General features: G+C 48.0%; 1 protein-coding gene across 4 annotated transcripts in view; it reads right to left on the bottom strand.

The window, feature by feature from the left end:
- Nucleotides 1-14388, bottom strand: part of GPT (glutamic--pyruvic transaminase) — a 424858-nt gene that overhangs the window by 87785 nt on the left and 322685 nt on the right. For all 4 annotated transcript variants that reach the window (XM_085604573.1, XM_085604575.1, XM_085604574.1 and 1 more), the window contains one exon: nt 11415-11504. In XM_085604573.1, the coding sequence (XP_085460699.1) occupies nt 11415-11504 (90 nt within the window). The remainder of the gene's footprint in view (nt 1-11414; nt 11505-14388) is intronic.

The following is a 14388-nucleotide window of genomic DNA, read 5'->3' as shown; positions in this document are numbered from 1 at the left end:
TCCCTGTAGGCTTGAGCCACTTTTTCATTAATTAAGGGAGTCTGTCTGTACTTGCCCAGGTTACTGGGGCTCACAGTCAGGGACAAATCCATGTCCCCATCACAGATCAAGACTGCCTGTGTTGGGGTTCTGTCTAAGTCAGAATCTCCTTCAGTTCCCATAGTGATTCCCACTACACCCTTTGTTTGGGGACCAACACTGCTAACAGTAGTACTGGGAGCAGGTGCCTTAGGGGCAACAGTGTTGGGGGCTCCACCCTTCCTACAATCACTAGTCCAGCGAGTTGTATTCTTGCAAGAGTTGCACCAGGGTTTCTTTGGACCTTCTTTCTTCTTCCCTTTAGGCTGGGACCCACCCTCGTTAGTACTAGTTTGGGGCCCTGTTGAAGACTTCTGGTCTTTAGATTTCTGATCTCCACCCTTTTGGTCTGTTTTCTTCTGATCACCCCCTTGGCCCTGGTTCTGGTTCTTTTGCTTAACCCTGGTTCTGACCCATTTGTCTGCCTTCTTTCCCAATTCTTGGGGAGAGGTCAGATCTGAGTCAACCAAGTGTTGATGCAGTTGCTGGTTTTGACAGTTATTTAAAATCTGTTCTCTCATCATCAAATTGTACAATCCTGTATAATCAGATACCTTACTTCCCAGCAACCAACCCTCCAAAGCCTTAGTGGCACATTCAATGTATTCAGACCAGTCCTGAGTCTGTGTCTTCTGGGTGTCTCTGAACATTAACCTGTACTGTTCAGTGGTTAAGCCTAACCCATCAACTAGGACACTCTTCAGGACTCTGTAATTTCTGACATCCTCCTCTCTAACAGTGAGGAGTCTATCTCTGCCTCTTCCTTCAAAGGAGAGCCATAAGATTGCTGCCCACTGGTCTTCAGGAACCTGCTGCACTTTGCAGGCTCTCTCAAGAGCAGTCATCCATTTGTGGATGTCATCCCTACTTTTGTAGGGGGGCACAACCTTGGACAGGTTCCTATTGTCAAAGACCCTATCTTTGTCCTTAGGGACAATGCTGCCACCAGTGGGTATAGACCCACTCTCTTTAGGTTGCCTAGCCTTGTTCAGTTTCTCTTCCATCAGGGCTACCTCTAGCTCCTGCTTCCTGATCCTCAGCTGGGCTTCTTGCATTCTGGCCTCATGCTCCCTCCTCTGAGGGGTGGTCATCCTTCTCCTGGAGTGACCTTGAGAGCCTCTAGAGGCATGAGAAGCATTAGATTCACCTGAGTGGTTCCTTTGCCTCCCAAGCCCTGTGTTAAGTCCACTGGGGAGATCCAATGGGATGATCCCATTGTCAGTCCCCAATAGCCTTAGGTTAGCTGGGCCACGTATAACACTTGGCACTGGGCTAGTTCTCCCTTCATCCTCACTACCTTCTGTGTCAGTGCCCTTCTCACTTTCATCCTCTGTAGTATGATTCTCATCATCTAAGGGGTGACTATTGGAAAGGGGTACCTCAGTAGCATCTTCAGAAGGGGGGCCTCCTGTTCCAGTCCCTAAGGGGCCTAACTGGGAGGCTTTCTTGAGAGCTTTCTGATTCTCCTCAGCCTGTAAAAGCTCTCTGAGTTCAGCAGAAGTAGGGTTCTTGGGCTGTTTAAGGCCCCTGATATTTGCCAACTGCCTGAGCTCATTTTGATTTAGGGTAGCAAAGAGAGTTGGTGCCCTCTGGGGGTCACTCTCGACAGAGATGGGTACCTTGGACCCCTCTGCCCCCTCCATTGCTCTTAAGTGTGGGTGGATGTGTTGAAATCTACCTACACTTGGGTTTACCTACTAAACCTATCTAGTAGTTGTAGTCAGGGTGTGCTACTCCCTTTGCTCTACAACAACTAAGTTCAGTAGAACTTAAGTATATCTATCTTGTTTTATATGTACCTACAGGTACCTATGTGATCTTTCAATTGGTAACCAAGAGATTACAATGGTAAAACACAGCAAGCTCAAATCCAACCGCTGCTCACCAATGTGAGAAGTTGGCCTGGTATATGATGTTCACTAGTTAAAGTGACCACCTTGTACCATGCCAAGCAACCCTTATTGTGTGGTTGTAAGTCAACCTTTTCGGACTAGCTGCCCTAGTGGTAGCGTAGGCTAAGCAGTCTTTGAGGCTAAACTTGTTAAAGCGTGTTAAGCAGGCTGTTTTACCAAATGCAACCCCCTTTTATACCAATGAAAAGATACACCCCACAGATATATATTCAAAATATATATGTATTTATTTCTCAAAGTAACCCCTAGACTCTTTATGAGCACAGGAGCACAAATCGTTAAACAAGACAATGTTATAATACACAGAAGTTGCACTTTATATGGATGGGCCCTGGTGGCCACTCAAACCATATACCAGAGGTCTTCAAACTTTTGGATGCCGAGACCCCCCTGTCAACATTTTGAGGCGTAAGGACCCCCTCCTGACAAAAATGTCTAAACCTGTTGACTAAATTGCGTGGGATGAAAATGTAAATGAGATTATGTGATGCCGCGTATTTTGGGATAGCATTGCTTCATTTTTTTGATATTTGTTACACACAGTAACGCTGAGGAAAGATTTCACCCAATCAGTACCCATTTATAACCAAAATACAGCAATTATCATCAGAAAGATTTCAAGTCAACCTTTGTGAAGGGCCTTCCACTATGCAGCAATACGTGCTGCCACATTAGAAGCTCACCTGGCCCTGACCGGAAGAAGCAGGGGTCCCTTAAAACCCTGGCGGTTTTGTGTAGAGTTAAGCCGTTTACCCATGCAGCTTTCCTCTCACCCCCTCCCTTCCATCCCTCTCTCCTCTCCTAACCCCGGATCCCTCTCTCACTTTGCAGGTCATTTTCTTTCACCCCTTTTTACAACTTCTGAACTCTCCCCATTCAACCTCTCACTTCACCTTTAATCACCTCTTGCCATTCTGTCCTTTCACTGCCCTCATCTTTAACAGTCTCTCACATTTATCTCATGGCCTCTCTGGCCCTGTCACCTCCCGTGCCCCTCAGCACATCTCATTCACCTCGTCTCTTCATTCAAATTTTTGTCTATTTGTATCTTACACCTCTCCAGTCCCCCCATTCCTCTTTCACATCTCCCCTTTGTTCTAACAGAAGCCCTCACCTTTGGATCACACTCACTTCTTGCGTGTCCACACTTCTCTTCGGCAATTCACATTTCTCCTCATCCCTGACCTCTTCAATCAAATTCTCTCACTCCCTTGCTGTCCTCTCTCATTTTGGGTGCGGATGCAAGTTCAGAATGGGATGAATGAATGTATGATTACTAATGGGCTTGTTTGAGTGAGTTGCATATTGAGTAGTGAGGGGGACAGGTGAGTGAAGTGTCACATGAGTGCAGGATGAGTAGTGTAATCGTGTGACTGCAGGTTGAGGTATAGTGTGATCAGGACAAGTGCATTTTGAGTGCAGAGTGATCACTGTGAGTGCAAGGTGAGAGGGTGAATGGTGCAAGTGCATGGTGATCAGTGTGAGTGCATTGTGATCACTGTGAGTGCAAGGTGAGCGTGACAATAAAGGGCGAGAATGAGGAATGAGTTGTCTGAATGCAGGGTGCATTCCCAGACCCATGAAGTAACTCAGCATGTTATTGACGGGGCGTAGACTTTAAGATCTAAGTTAAACTATTGCGGCATTAATCGGGGATCGAGGGTGAAGGAAATAAATAATGTGCTGATCCTGCAACAAACTTCCAGTCCTATGGTTAGGGTTACCAGCAGATTATTTTGATGGCCCAGTCGGTACAAAAAAAAAGCAGTCACCTAAAGCGGTATTTTCAGAGCTTATCTGTGCATACTTCCCAGGGCCGGCTTTAGTGCTGGTGGTGCCCTGTGCGACAATGTTTGTTGGTGCCCCCCCAATAACCACCCCACCACGGATTCTCTCACTAGCACCCTTTAACAGTGACCAAGTCTCCATAACCCCACACTCTCAGATACATTGAATTAGTTATATAGTGCCACTCATACCAGTGTAGGGTGTCCGAGCACTTTGCATCACACACACATTACACAGAGACAATCAATCATAAGTGTGTAAATCAGTGTATAGGAAATGTTACATAAGCCAAAGGACTAAAAGTGTAGGAGTCACATGTCATCCATACTGGTAGGCAGCATAGTTCAAGAGTGCTTGGTGTGGAGAAGCACAAACTCAGAGTCGAAAAAAAAACAGCATAGTTGGGAGTTTCCTTTAATAATAAGAATTGATTTCTAGCCAAATTAACCCTTTTTGCAACATTAATCAATGGTCTAATAATGTACTCTTTGTAGTGTGCATGCTGTTCTAGGATGAAAGTTAATAGCTCACTATCCTATATTAGGACTTTAAGTTATAAATTGCAAGTAACAAAAGGATGTCTCTTTTGAAAGCAGTAACCTGCTGATCTCTTCACATCATACGCACTCTGTAATCTACTTGGTACACGTTCTTTGCAGCAGGCATATTAACCCTCTGCACTAACATCACCCAAGTCAAAACCTCAACTATACAAAATTCTGATCTCTCTCCAGGAAGATAATTAATCACAAGAGTTATCTTGACATTTATGTGAGGCCTGGCAATTGCCGGGAAAGAAACTGCAGCAGGTGCTTCAAAAGCACAATAAACTTTCACACACGGCGCCCCCAGGAAGCCAACTTTGTATTCTTTTCCATGAAATGCATTCTCACACTACACAGTGAATGTAAGGAATAGGCACAGTGGGGACCCAGGGGGTACTGGAACCAGCAAAAAAACCTAAGCCTCTGTAAGCAGTTTACAAAGGCATGTTAAATGGTCTTTAAAGACCTGTGAAAAAACACAGGGTGCCGGAGATAGGAATCCAGACACTGCCCAGCTGAGCCCCCAGCAGCTCAAGTTTCACTGCAGCAGCCCGGGCTGAGACACAGGAGGGGGGGGGGGGGGGAGTGTGGGGGGATGCTGAAGCCCTTGGGCCTGGGCAGAAGTGTGACTGGGAAGGCGCGACCCCCTTTGCATCACTCCATGGCCCCCCTGGGGGTCGCGCCCCATAGTTTGAAGACCCCTGCCATATACTAAAATAGTGGTATAAGTACCACGAACAGGAAAGGGAAAAGGCCTAGGGCCTCTAGAATCGCTGGGCCTACAAGGAGCTAACTTCAGTTAGTGACCAGGAGGTCCACGGGTTGCGTGTGCAGTGAGGAAAGTCACACGCGTGCTCCCATAGGTTTTCAATGGGTGCGTAAAAGTTACAAAGTTACTGCAGAAAGGGTCTTCTGGATAGACTACGATCTCAAGATTCGAAACACAGACACTAGAGATGATTCTCTACACTTGGGCACCGGAGTGCCAGCTTTACCTCACCCACAGGAAGCGGGTGCATAGGTCTCGAAGTGCGTCGGGTTTCTTCTATCGATTCAATGGAGCCTGATGACAAAGATGCTGCAGGCGGTCGGTCCAGAAGAGATGCGGTGGATCCAAGGGTGGATCGGAGTTGTAGAAGACCTGAAAGCAGAGGGGACAATGTTCACAGTCACTAGCCAGTGACCGGCGTGGCACCAGGTAGGTACCAGGCGATGTCGGGTGCAAACAGGTGGTGAAGTGTAGCTTGTCTCTGCAGCCACGTGGTCCCTGAAGGTCCACGACATCCAGGAATCGAGTCACGAGCTGTCCCACGCAGGCTCTCGCTGTTGGCAGTGTCGGTGACTCGAAAGAAGCAAACAAGCCTTGGCAAAGGCAGGAGTCGTGGAAGTTCAAGAAAGCTGTTTGTTCTGACCAGCAAGGTCAGAGGGGCTGCTCTTTTGGAGAGCAGCTAGGGCCAGTCTGGAGCAACCAGACCAGCGTCGTTGATTTTCAAATAGGTCGCCAAAATAGCCACTAGCCAACGGGCCAGGGACCGGGCAGGCGCGTCGAGATGCAAAGTGCAGAGGGGCCCCACGCAGATCGTGGAGATGCTGGAGGGCTCACCTTTGGTGCAGATGCTGCTCGGGTGTTGGGCTTCTCAGGACTCAAAGCACAACTTGGAGGGAGCCTCTGTCGCTGCGCTTGCAGCTTGTCGTCGGTGTTTCAAGATGGCTGGCTCCACGTGTCTCGGTGCCTCCACGGGTTCCTTCTTTGCAGGGACTGTGGATCGGGCGGTGAGAGGTCTGGAGGTCCAGGTCTTGTCGGGCTCTGGGCTCGGGCTCCGGCAGGAGGCGGCGGCAAAACAGACGTTCAATAGCTGGTTGGTGCTTGCGTTAGCAAGATGGTCACTCCCTGACCATAGGGGAGATTTCCTTCAGTCCTTTGTGCAGCAGAGCGTCGAAGTTCCCGTCTTCTTCTTGTGGTTAAGTTGATTCCAGGATGTCTGAAGTCTTAGGACACAGCTCCTACCTTTAAGCGGATTCTAGGGGCCGGACTACCTGCTAGGTCCCTCCCTAAGGGTGGGACCAGGAAGGGGGGTGGTTACACCCCCAATCCTTTGTCCAGCTCGCCCCAGGTCCGGGGCTGGTGTGCCCCAGGACCGGTTTGAACTGGCATATGCACCGAGGCTCCTTGTGAGCCTCAGGCATGTCTGATTCCATTCAAGCCCTACCTGAACAATACACAAAATCCTGTCTGGGGTGGTGCTCGCACCTCCCCTGGCAGGAAACCCTTTGTCCAAGTCTCCCAAGCTGGAAGGACTCCCAGCAGCAGGAGGGCAGACTTGTGTCTGTGGTGGCAGCATCCATTTTGTGGAGCTGAGGCTATGTCTTATCTTACCCGGGTTTCAGGTACTGTACATGTCGTGTCCCTCTAGAAGGGTGGAATGCTAACCCCGTCGCCAGAATTGGCGAGGGGTTAGTATTCCAATTCGTATGACACCTTACTCGACATGTTTTGATAAAGCCAAACCAAAGATAGCATTTCACCGCGAGGTTCATAATGCACTTAAGAGTATATGGTATGACGATATCTGGAAACGGTAGAAGGAAGTTGTTCCGACCACTGCAGACAGGCTCAGCTCATGCCAGAGCACCATCTCACATGGAACCAAGCACTCTGCCTTCAGGATTGCCAAGGCCTGCCATAGGAGTGACTTATAGGTTAACATGTGTCCCATTTAAGGTTAGGTATAGGTATACTACACCTAAGTAAGAGGTGGTTACACCCACTTACCCCAGCTGAGAGATCAGCCAGTTGTGTCAAATTTGTTAGGCCAAGCCTGGGGTGGCATAATACATGCTTCAGCCCCTGGCAGGCCTTAGATACACCAATGCCCTGGGTACCTAGTGTACACTGGTACAGGGGCTCACAGGGTGATCCACTTCCAATTGGTTATGCACCTAGGGTGCATAGTGTCAATTTAGTTAGAGAGAACAGCAGGCTGGGGGTCTGATTAGCAGGCCCACAGCCTCGATATGTCAAAAACCAGTGAAGCAAAAAGCAAAAATTTGGGGTGACCATAGGATAGCAGACCCTACTCTCCTACACAACTCTTCAGCAAAGATGAACCACCAACCGGGAAAGGACAATAGCGACCGCCAACCTCAAAATGGCGGCACGCCGTCAACGCCGCTGCAGAATGGCTCACGGTGCGTCCGTGCACCAAAACGTCCATAGGAAGTGTTCGAGCAGCAAACTGGATGAGGCATCACCAAAGTTCCACAGCAGCCTCGCGCAACGCCGAACAAAGGTGAGTGGCACGAGCAGGCACTTTTAAAAATTTGAACGTGAAGAGAGCGGTTAAGATGGCAAAAGAAAAGCGCAGCCAGAACGGTTTAAATGAAAATGATGGCTCACCTCAAAAGCGCTTAGAAATCTTCATGTGCAATTGCCTCCGCAACTTACTGTATAACATGTAGAAAAAAAAAGGTCCACTGCTAACCCTGTGCTTGGGAATGACACGAACTGGCCCTTGCATTTGGACAGTGCAAACAGGAATCATGACACCTTCCTCGAAGTGCCCAAATAAAGAGGTAGACCCTCATTTCCACAAACAGCAGACTCACAACCATCACATCCAGAGCAAACGCAATATTTGTCCATCTTCTCTCCGCACACGGTATGCCTTTTCCTTGATATCACTGGGATCCTCGTGGGACGATGTGGGTCACTGTAATTTTGAAGGCACATTAGATCGCTGCAACTGTCAATTAAGCACCCTTAAACATATTGTCCACCTGTGCAGACAATGCACACTGTATGTTCTTCCATCTTTATGACTAACCCCAAATTGACTTCTACATCCTCTTTGTGGCTGGAACACCATATGCGGTTGTAGCTTAGCTACTCCTCCAACTCACTATAATCCATTAGTTATGATGTGGCTGGAACACCAGATGTGGCTGTAGCTTAGCTACTCCTCCAACTCACAGTAGTCCTTTAAGTCACTGTAGTATTCCCAGGCTGTAGTGTCCTTTGGTGAAGACACTTCTCTGTGGGGCTGTCCGTTGGGAGGACACTGGTAGGGCTGGCGCTGGCTTGCCTGGGAATGCTTTCTTTGTAGATGTGTTAACTTGTAGCAGTCTCCTGGTTTCTCTTTTTTTTTCTTTGTAGTTCCTTTGTTTCAGTGGTTCACCAAGAGTCTCTAGGGTCCAAGTCCGCTCGTCGCCAAAATGAATGTTATAATCTCTGTAGAGAGACACCTGGAGCCAGTATGTATTATCAGTCTTCTTTTTTCATCTTCCACTTCAGGTTACAACTGTCTCTACTCCAGCCAGCCTAGTGTGGTACCAGCCCCACCAGGAGCAGCCTGCCTAGCTGCTCAGCCCATCTTCAACTGCCAACACTCATCCACTCAGACACCCAGGCATTCCACGCACCACAGGCGCACCAACATTCCATGACCATCTCACGCTCTGGCTGAGCAGCTAGTGGCAGCAGGGCTGAAGTACATGTTATACAATTAAGTAGGGTATAACAGAGAACACATGTGCATTTTGATTTGGGGTGCGTTATGGGTTGGGGGAACTGCAATACTTTGCCATCATTTGATGTTTGGGCTTCTGGGTGTCCAATAATAGCATGAATTCAAGAGCCAGGAATTTGCAAATTAACTTCGCGATCAGTGTTATACCTTGATGACGTCACAGCGTCATAATGACCCCACAGGTGACAGAACATTCAAGAGGTCGGTAGAGCCGGGAAACATGTAATTTAGCAGCAGGGGTGAAGAGCTGCTATGTCTGTCTGGGGAGGCAGCTGCAGCTTGGTTCATTGTAGGCCAGGCCCTCCCCGCCTCTCTTAAAGGGGCGATACCACTGGACAAGTAAAAATGCACCGAGGCAAAATGAGGGATCGCGTTGGTAACAAAAACAACTCGATAACCTAATCAGCGAGTGTGTATCACTCACTTTTGGAACTTTAATATGCCAACATTGAGAAATGTGCGGTCCTTTGACTATGACCCTATAGAGCCAGTTCAAGTCTTCATTATAATAACATTATTACTCACTGGTGTTTATGACGGGGACATGGTTCAAGTAGTTTTAAAGATATTGAATTTCTCAACACAGTAACCTGAGACAAACGACACTTGAAGTCACCCATAAGAAACCGAACGCGAGACCCTCAGTGACTGCAACAGGCGCAGAACCCATGGAGATGTCGCACCCTCTAATGCCACTCCCCAGCTTCGTGGCTTCCAAGGCTCATCGACCACTAGCAGATGCCTTTATGGGGACCGGAAGCCCGCAGTCATTCAGTGCCTTATAAACACAAGTGAATATTTTCAGCCCTGAATCCATATTACGATGAAAGATCGCCGCTGGTGGGGACGCGCCTACAGCCCCCCCCCTAAACCTATGTCTATGTCACGCTTAGCTAATTCCCTATAGAATATTGGAGTTAACGACTTACAAAACTTAAATTGATAGATTGTTTACACCCAAGGAAGCACTAGTTGTTATAACGACTACTTATTAACTATAAAATATATCACCCCGTGCTACGTAGTGGCACAGTCTAAGGCCGGCGCCATCTAGGCAGTGTGGCTGTAGGAGAGAACCGACCTCTTCTGTGTTCCCCCAGGCAGGAGAGCAGCGTAAATGACGTCACGATAGGGCTGAAAACCCAAGCAGACGTCATCAAACGGACATTCGGGAACGCCCATTGTTTGTGACTGTTAAAGATGCAGGCTGGGCACAGAGAGCTGTATTCGTCTCTACGCTGGATGCCCCTTTAAGGGCTTGTAATGCCATACACAGGAGAGGTTCACTGTGATGGCACCTAGGTTGTGCTTCCAGGTCTGTGCTCCTTTCATAGCATGTCCCCCTATTCTGACCTATGTGGTTACATTATAGAATTATTTAGTTATGGGCCCAGCGCGCTCTCGCTGTAAGCTGGGCGTCTTCTTCAGTCAGTATGCTTAGCGCACTTCCATGATGTGGAGGTCACGAATAAAGCCCAGGGAGATAGCCGAGACCATGGGACGCAGCAGAGGATGCCTTGAGGAGATATATATATATGTTTTTTGCACTCTAAGTTACCATGTGTAAAGTGATGGTTCGCAAGTATTTATCTTTATTACAAGCCAAAGCTAAGAAGACCTTCCTCCCACTCCAACTGCTCCAAGAGTTCTGGCTAAGAGCTCCAGAACACTCAACTAGCAAGAGGATGGCATGGAAGCCGGGTTTAAAAAGATAAACAAGATATATAATTAATTAAGCAAAACATAACACCATGCCTCCATCTTCCTTGCTGTTGTTTCACCCCTTCTAAGAGCCCCTGCAGCTCCACTCTGCCTATTGCTTAAAGATTCGCCCCCGCCCCCGAAAAATTCTTAGCCCCCCCACCCCCCATCAACTCCAGAAAGAAAGACCGCCCTGCAGCTTGACAGATAGTGTGCTGACCTGGGCGCACCGAACCCGTGTGCGACACATTCATCGGTCCATGTTGTACCTCCTTGAGGCGAACCTCAGACTCCGGGTGCGCCATTAGGAGGTCTTGGGCCTGGATAGGTTGAACTGGAGTGTGTCCCTGCTGTGAAATCTGCTTCAAAACATCTGTTAGCAGAGTCGGCCCCCCACGACCAGAACACATGCGGAAATATATTTCCGCTTGAGTATCATTGATGGGCGCCACACTACTCCTTTTCCAGTCCCCTCTTCAGACAACAGCAGAAGTTTTCTTTACTTTGAGCTCTCTAGCCAGTTCAGAAAGCTTAGACATGCCTTTAATTGGTCTAAAGGGTGTTTGAGCAGAACCTATCCACCTTCCTCAAAAACTCTTTCACATTGTTTTCTCATCAAAATATGTTTTTTCATACTCTGGTTTCTTTAGCACGGTTTTCCTCACAGAACTCAACCTTTTGTCTTCCTTGTTTGAGGCCGCGCGTTATGCAGCCAACCAGTAAGCGACTTACAACTGCCTTTCCTTCCCCTCAACAAAGTAAAAAGTGTAGTAGCTATGTAGAGTACATAGGTATTGTCATACTGCATGCCACAAATCCTTTCTAATAACAGCGCCTACAACGTAAAGCGCCTTGGGACTCACCTGCCGCAGGAAAGTGATGGGCTTCTGGCCCATGGCCTGCGCATCGCCAATGTTGGCTCGTATCACCTCTGTAAACGGCTTCTTCGCGCCCTGCGAAGAGAAAGAAAAAAGGTCAGGTTAGGAGGACGAGACTGTAAATGACAACAGGTAAAAGCACCCACAGAACTATGATGGTGGTAACCCTAACCTTGTAGAAACTGTAAATGACAACCATTGAGAGGGTGGTGTTTGTTGAAGGTGTATGGCGCTCTAAGATCTCTACACATAGATCTTGTTGTTCCCTGCTCCTAATCGGTGCTCTGAGGTAGGAGGTCACCCACTCCCCAACTAGATGCCAGAGGTCAACAACATGTTGATTTTTAGATCCCCCAGCACACGCTAATATCAACATACAACATTGCATTCATGTGAAGTAGATAAATAACACTATCTCATCAATTCTTGTTTTTCTTGTATTCTTTGATTTGTTCTTGAAGCTCTAGTTTTTAGTCGTACAAAAGGGGGTGGTGATGGACGGAGCATCAGAACCAATCAAACACTCACACCCAGTCAACAGATCCGGGTTTGATCCATCACCATTCTTTAGCCCACTCTGCCACCCCAGTTCAGACATGGCCATATGCAAATCAGTCTGACCCTGTGCCTCATGGGAACAGTCCAGCCCGAACTGCCAAGCCATGCCTTCCCTGGACCGAAAACAAGCTTCCTAGAACCGGTTTCTGGCATTTCAGCCGTCTTCAGCCAGGATAGCTTGACTCCAGTGGCAAAGTGAGCAAGGGACTCACGTCTGAGCATACCCTGCCAACTTATGGCGAACAAAGTGGTACAAAAGTCAACACGTGTTTCGTCACCAAATGGTATGAAACCGCGACTTCCTCAGGGCTGGTTCTTTAGTAGGTTGTAACTTTCTTCATGCCGGTTTTACTTCCGTCCCGGTGTCCCATTAGTTCTATAAATCGGGTAAAGTTCCCAAGGTTCAGACAACACGATTAATGTGGTCTCAGTTCATAATTAAGCCCGATTTCTAGACTCAGAATGTTTGTTTTGTATCATCAAGTGGACCAAGCGAGTGCACTTGGTGTAAAACAGGTGTAGGTGTAAAACATTCCACAAAAGACCATAGATAGATAGATAGATAGATAGATAGATAGATAGATAGATAGATAGATAGATAGATAGATAGATAGATAGATAGATAGATAGATAGATAGATATGCCCTTCATGGGCATGGGATTAAAGGTTTTCTACATTCATGATGGTGGTGATGCTGGCCTCAAAGGGATGGGGGGGGCTCTGCGGAGTAGCATTATGACAATAAGGACCAAAGTCAAAGAGCCACAGTGAGGGGAGCACTCCCCGCAGCAAGCCACGACTGTGGAACACATTTCAGTCACTTCATGTTCTTGGTGAATGAAGGACTGGTCACAATACAACATATCCCCCAATTGTGAACGCTGCTTTAACAGGTCGTAGTGCAGCGCACGGCGGGCTGACCAATTTACCAGGTAGGAATTTAGTGCCAAAAAGAGTGAAAAATAAGGATCGTGGCCAGGGCATGGGTATACCCACCCATGGGTGTCTCTAAGCTAGAAGAGGCTGGTGCAGGGTACCCAGACAGGAACCTTTACTCATGAAGTCCAACCCAGAGTAAAGTCCAGACATAGAGCTTCCGACAGGGGGCTTGTCTGGATAGAAAGGTCCTTGGCATGGGTCTGGAGAGCGTGTGCCCCTACCTCAAGTACCCTATAGTAACTTCTGTAGGTTTTTGCAAACACAACAGCCACATGTGTGCACAGTGAGGATTCCTTGTGACATGGAATGCAATCCACTGATGGGGCTCTGTGGTCTGGAGGAACGCATCGAGTGCACCATGTATAGGTTTGTTGAGGACGGGCCGTGGTAGCAGCAGCAGGTATTGTGGCAGGATAGGGCTCTGTACTGGTTTACTTGCAGGGAAAGTTGTCTACTGGCCTCTCCTGCGCAGGGTCATTCGATGACGCTGGTGGTGGGTGTTTGTACGTATGCATGTATTAGGCCATACGTGGCTGCCACATAGTGGAAACTAAGATGAAGGGTTGGCGAGAGCAATGTGAGTTGTAGGGCTTCTCTCCAGCATCTCTGAGCCGCCTTTGAAATGGCAAAAGACACAAGGTGATGGACGGAATGTTGCACATTGGCAAAACATTCGACCCCAGTCACAGATCTGGGTTTAATCCATCGTTATTCTGCTCACCACGCCACCCCAGTTCAGACATGGCCATATGCAAATCAGTCTTGACACTGTGCCTCATGGGAACAGTCCAGCCCGAACTGCCAAGCCATGTCTTCCCTGGACCGGAATCAAGCATCCTAGGACCGGTTTCGGGGTTTCACCTCTCTTCAGCCAGGATAGCATGACTCCAGTGGCGTAGTGAGCATGGGACCCACGTCTGGGCATACCCTTGCCGAAACCGGTCCTTGGATGCTTGGTTCCAGTCCAGGGAGGACCTGGCTTGGCAGTTCGGGCTGGACTGTTCCCATGAGGCACAGGGTCAAGACTGATTTGCATATGGCAAGGTCTAAACTGGGGTGACATGGTGAGCAAAAAAACGATGGATTTAGGCCCAGATCTCTGTACTGGGGTGAATGTATGACATTCTGCTGCATTCTGTCCATCAACTGTTGTTTTTGCCTTGGAAATGGGGCATCCTTGACAAGACAGTAATGTAGTGTAATAGGAACTGCTGGCCCTTCTTCATCTTTCCTCATGTGTTAAGCACACCAGGTTATGCTCGGTACATTTTAGTAACAACATGGTATGTATTAACTAGGGGTGGGCGGAATTTGCGGAATTAACCTTCGCAAATTATCGCGAGAATGTTTAAAATTATCGCAAACAAGCAGAAATATCGCGAAGATGCGGAAGTTTTTTTCCGGCATGTTCGCGAGATTTTCTGCATGGTTGCGGGTCGCCAACTTACCCATGTGGTTGCT

This window comes from Triturus cristatus, chromosome 5_1, assembly GCF_964204655.1.
Source record: "Triturus cristatus chromosome 5_1, aTriCri1.1, whole genome shotgun sequence".
NCBI classification, from domain to species: Eukaryota; Metazoa; Chordata; class Amphibia; order Caudata; family Salamandridae; genus Triturus; species Triturus cristatus.
Note: the sequence above shows the minus strand (reverse complement) of the source record. Positions and strands in the feature narration are given on the sequence as shown.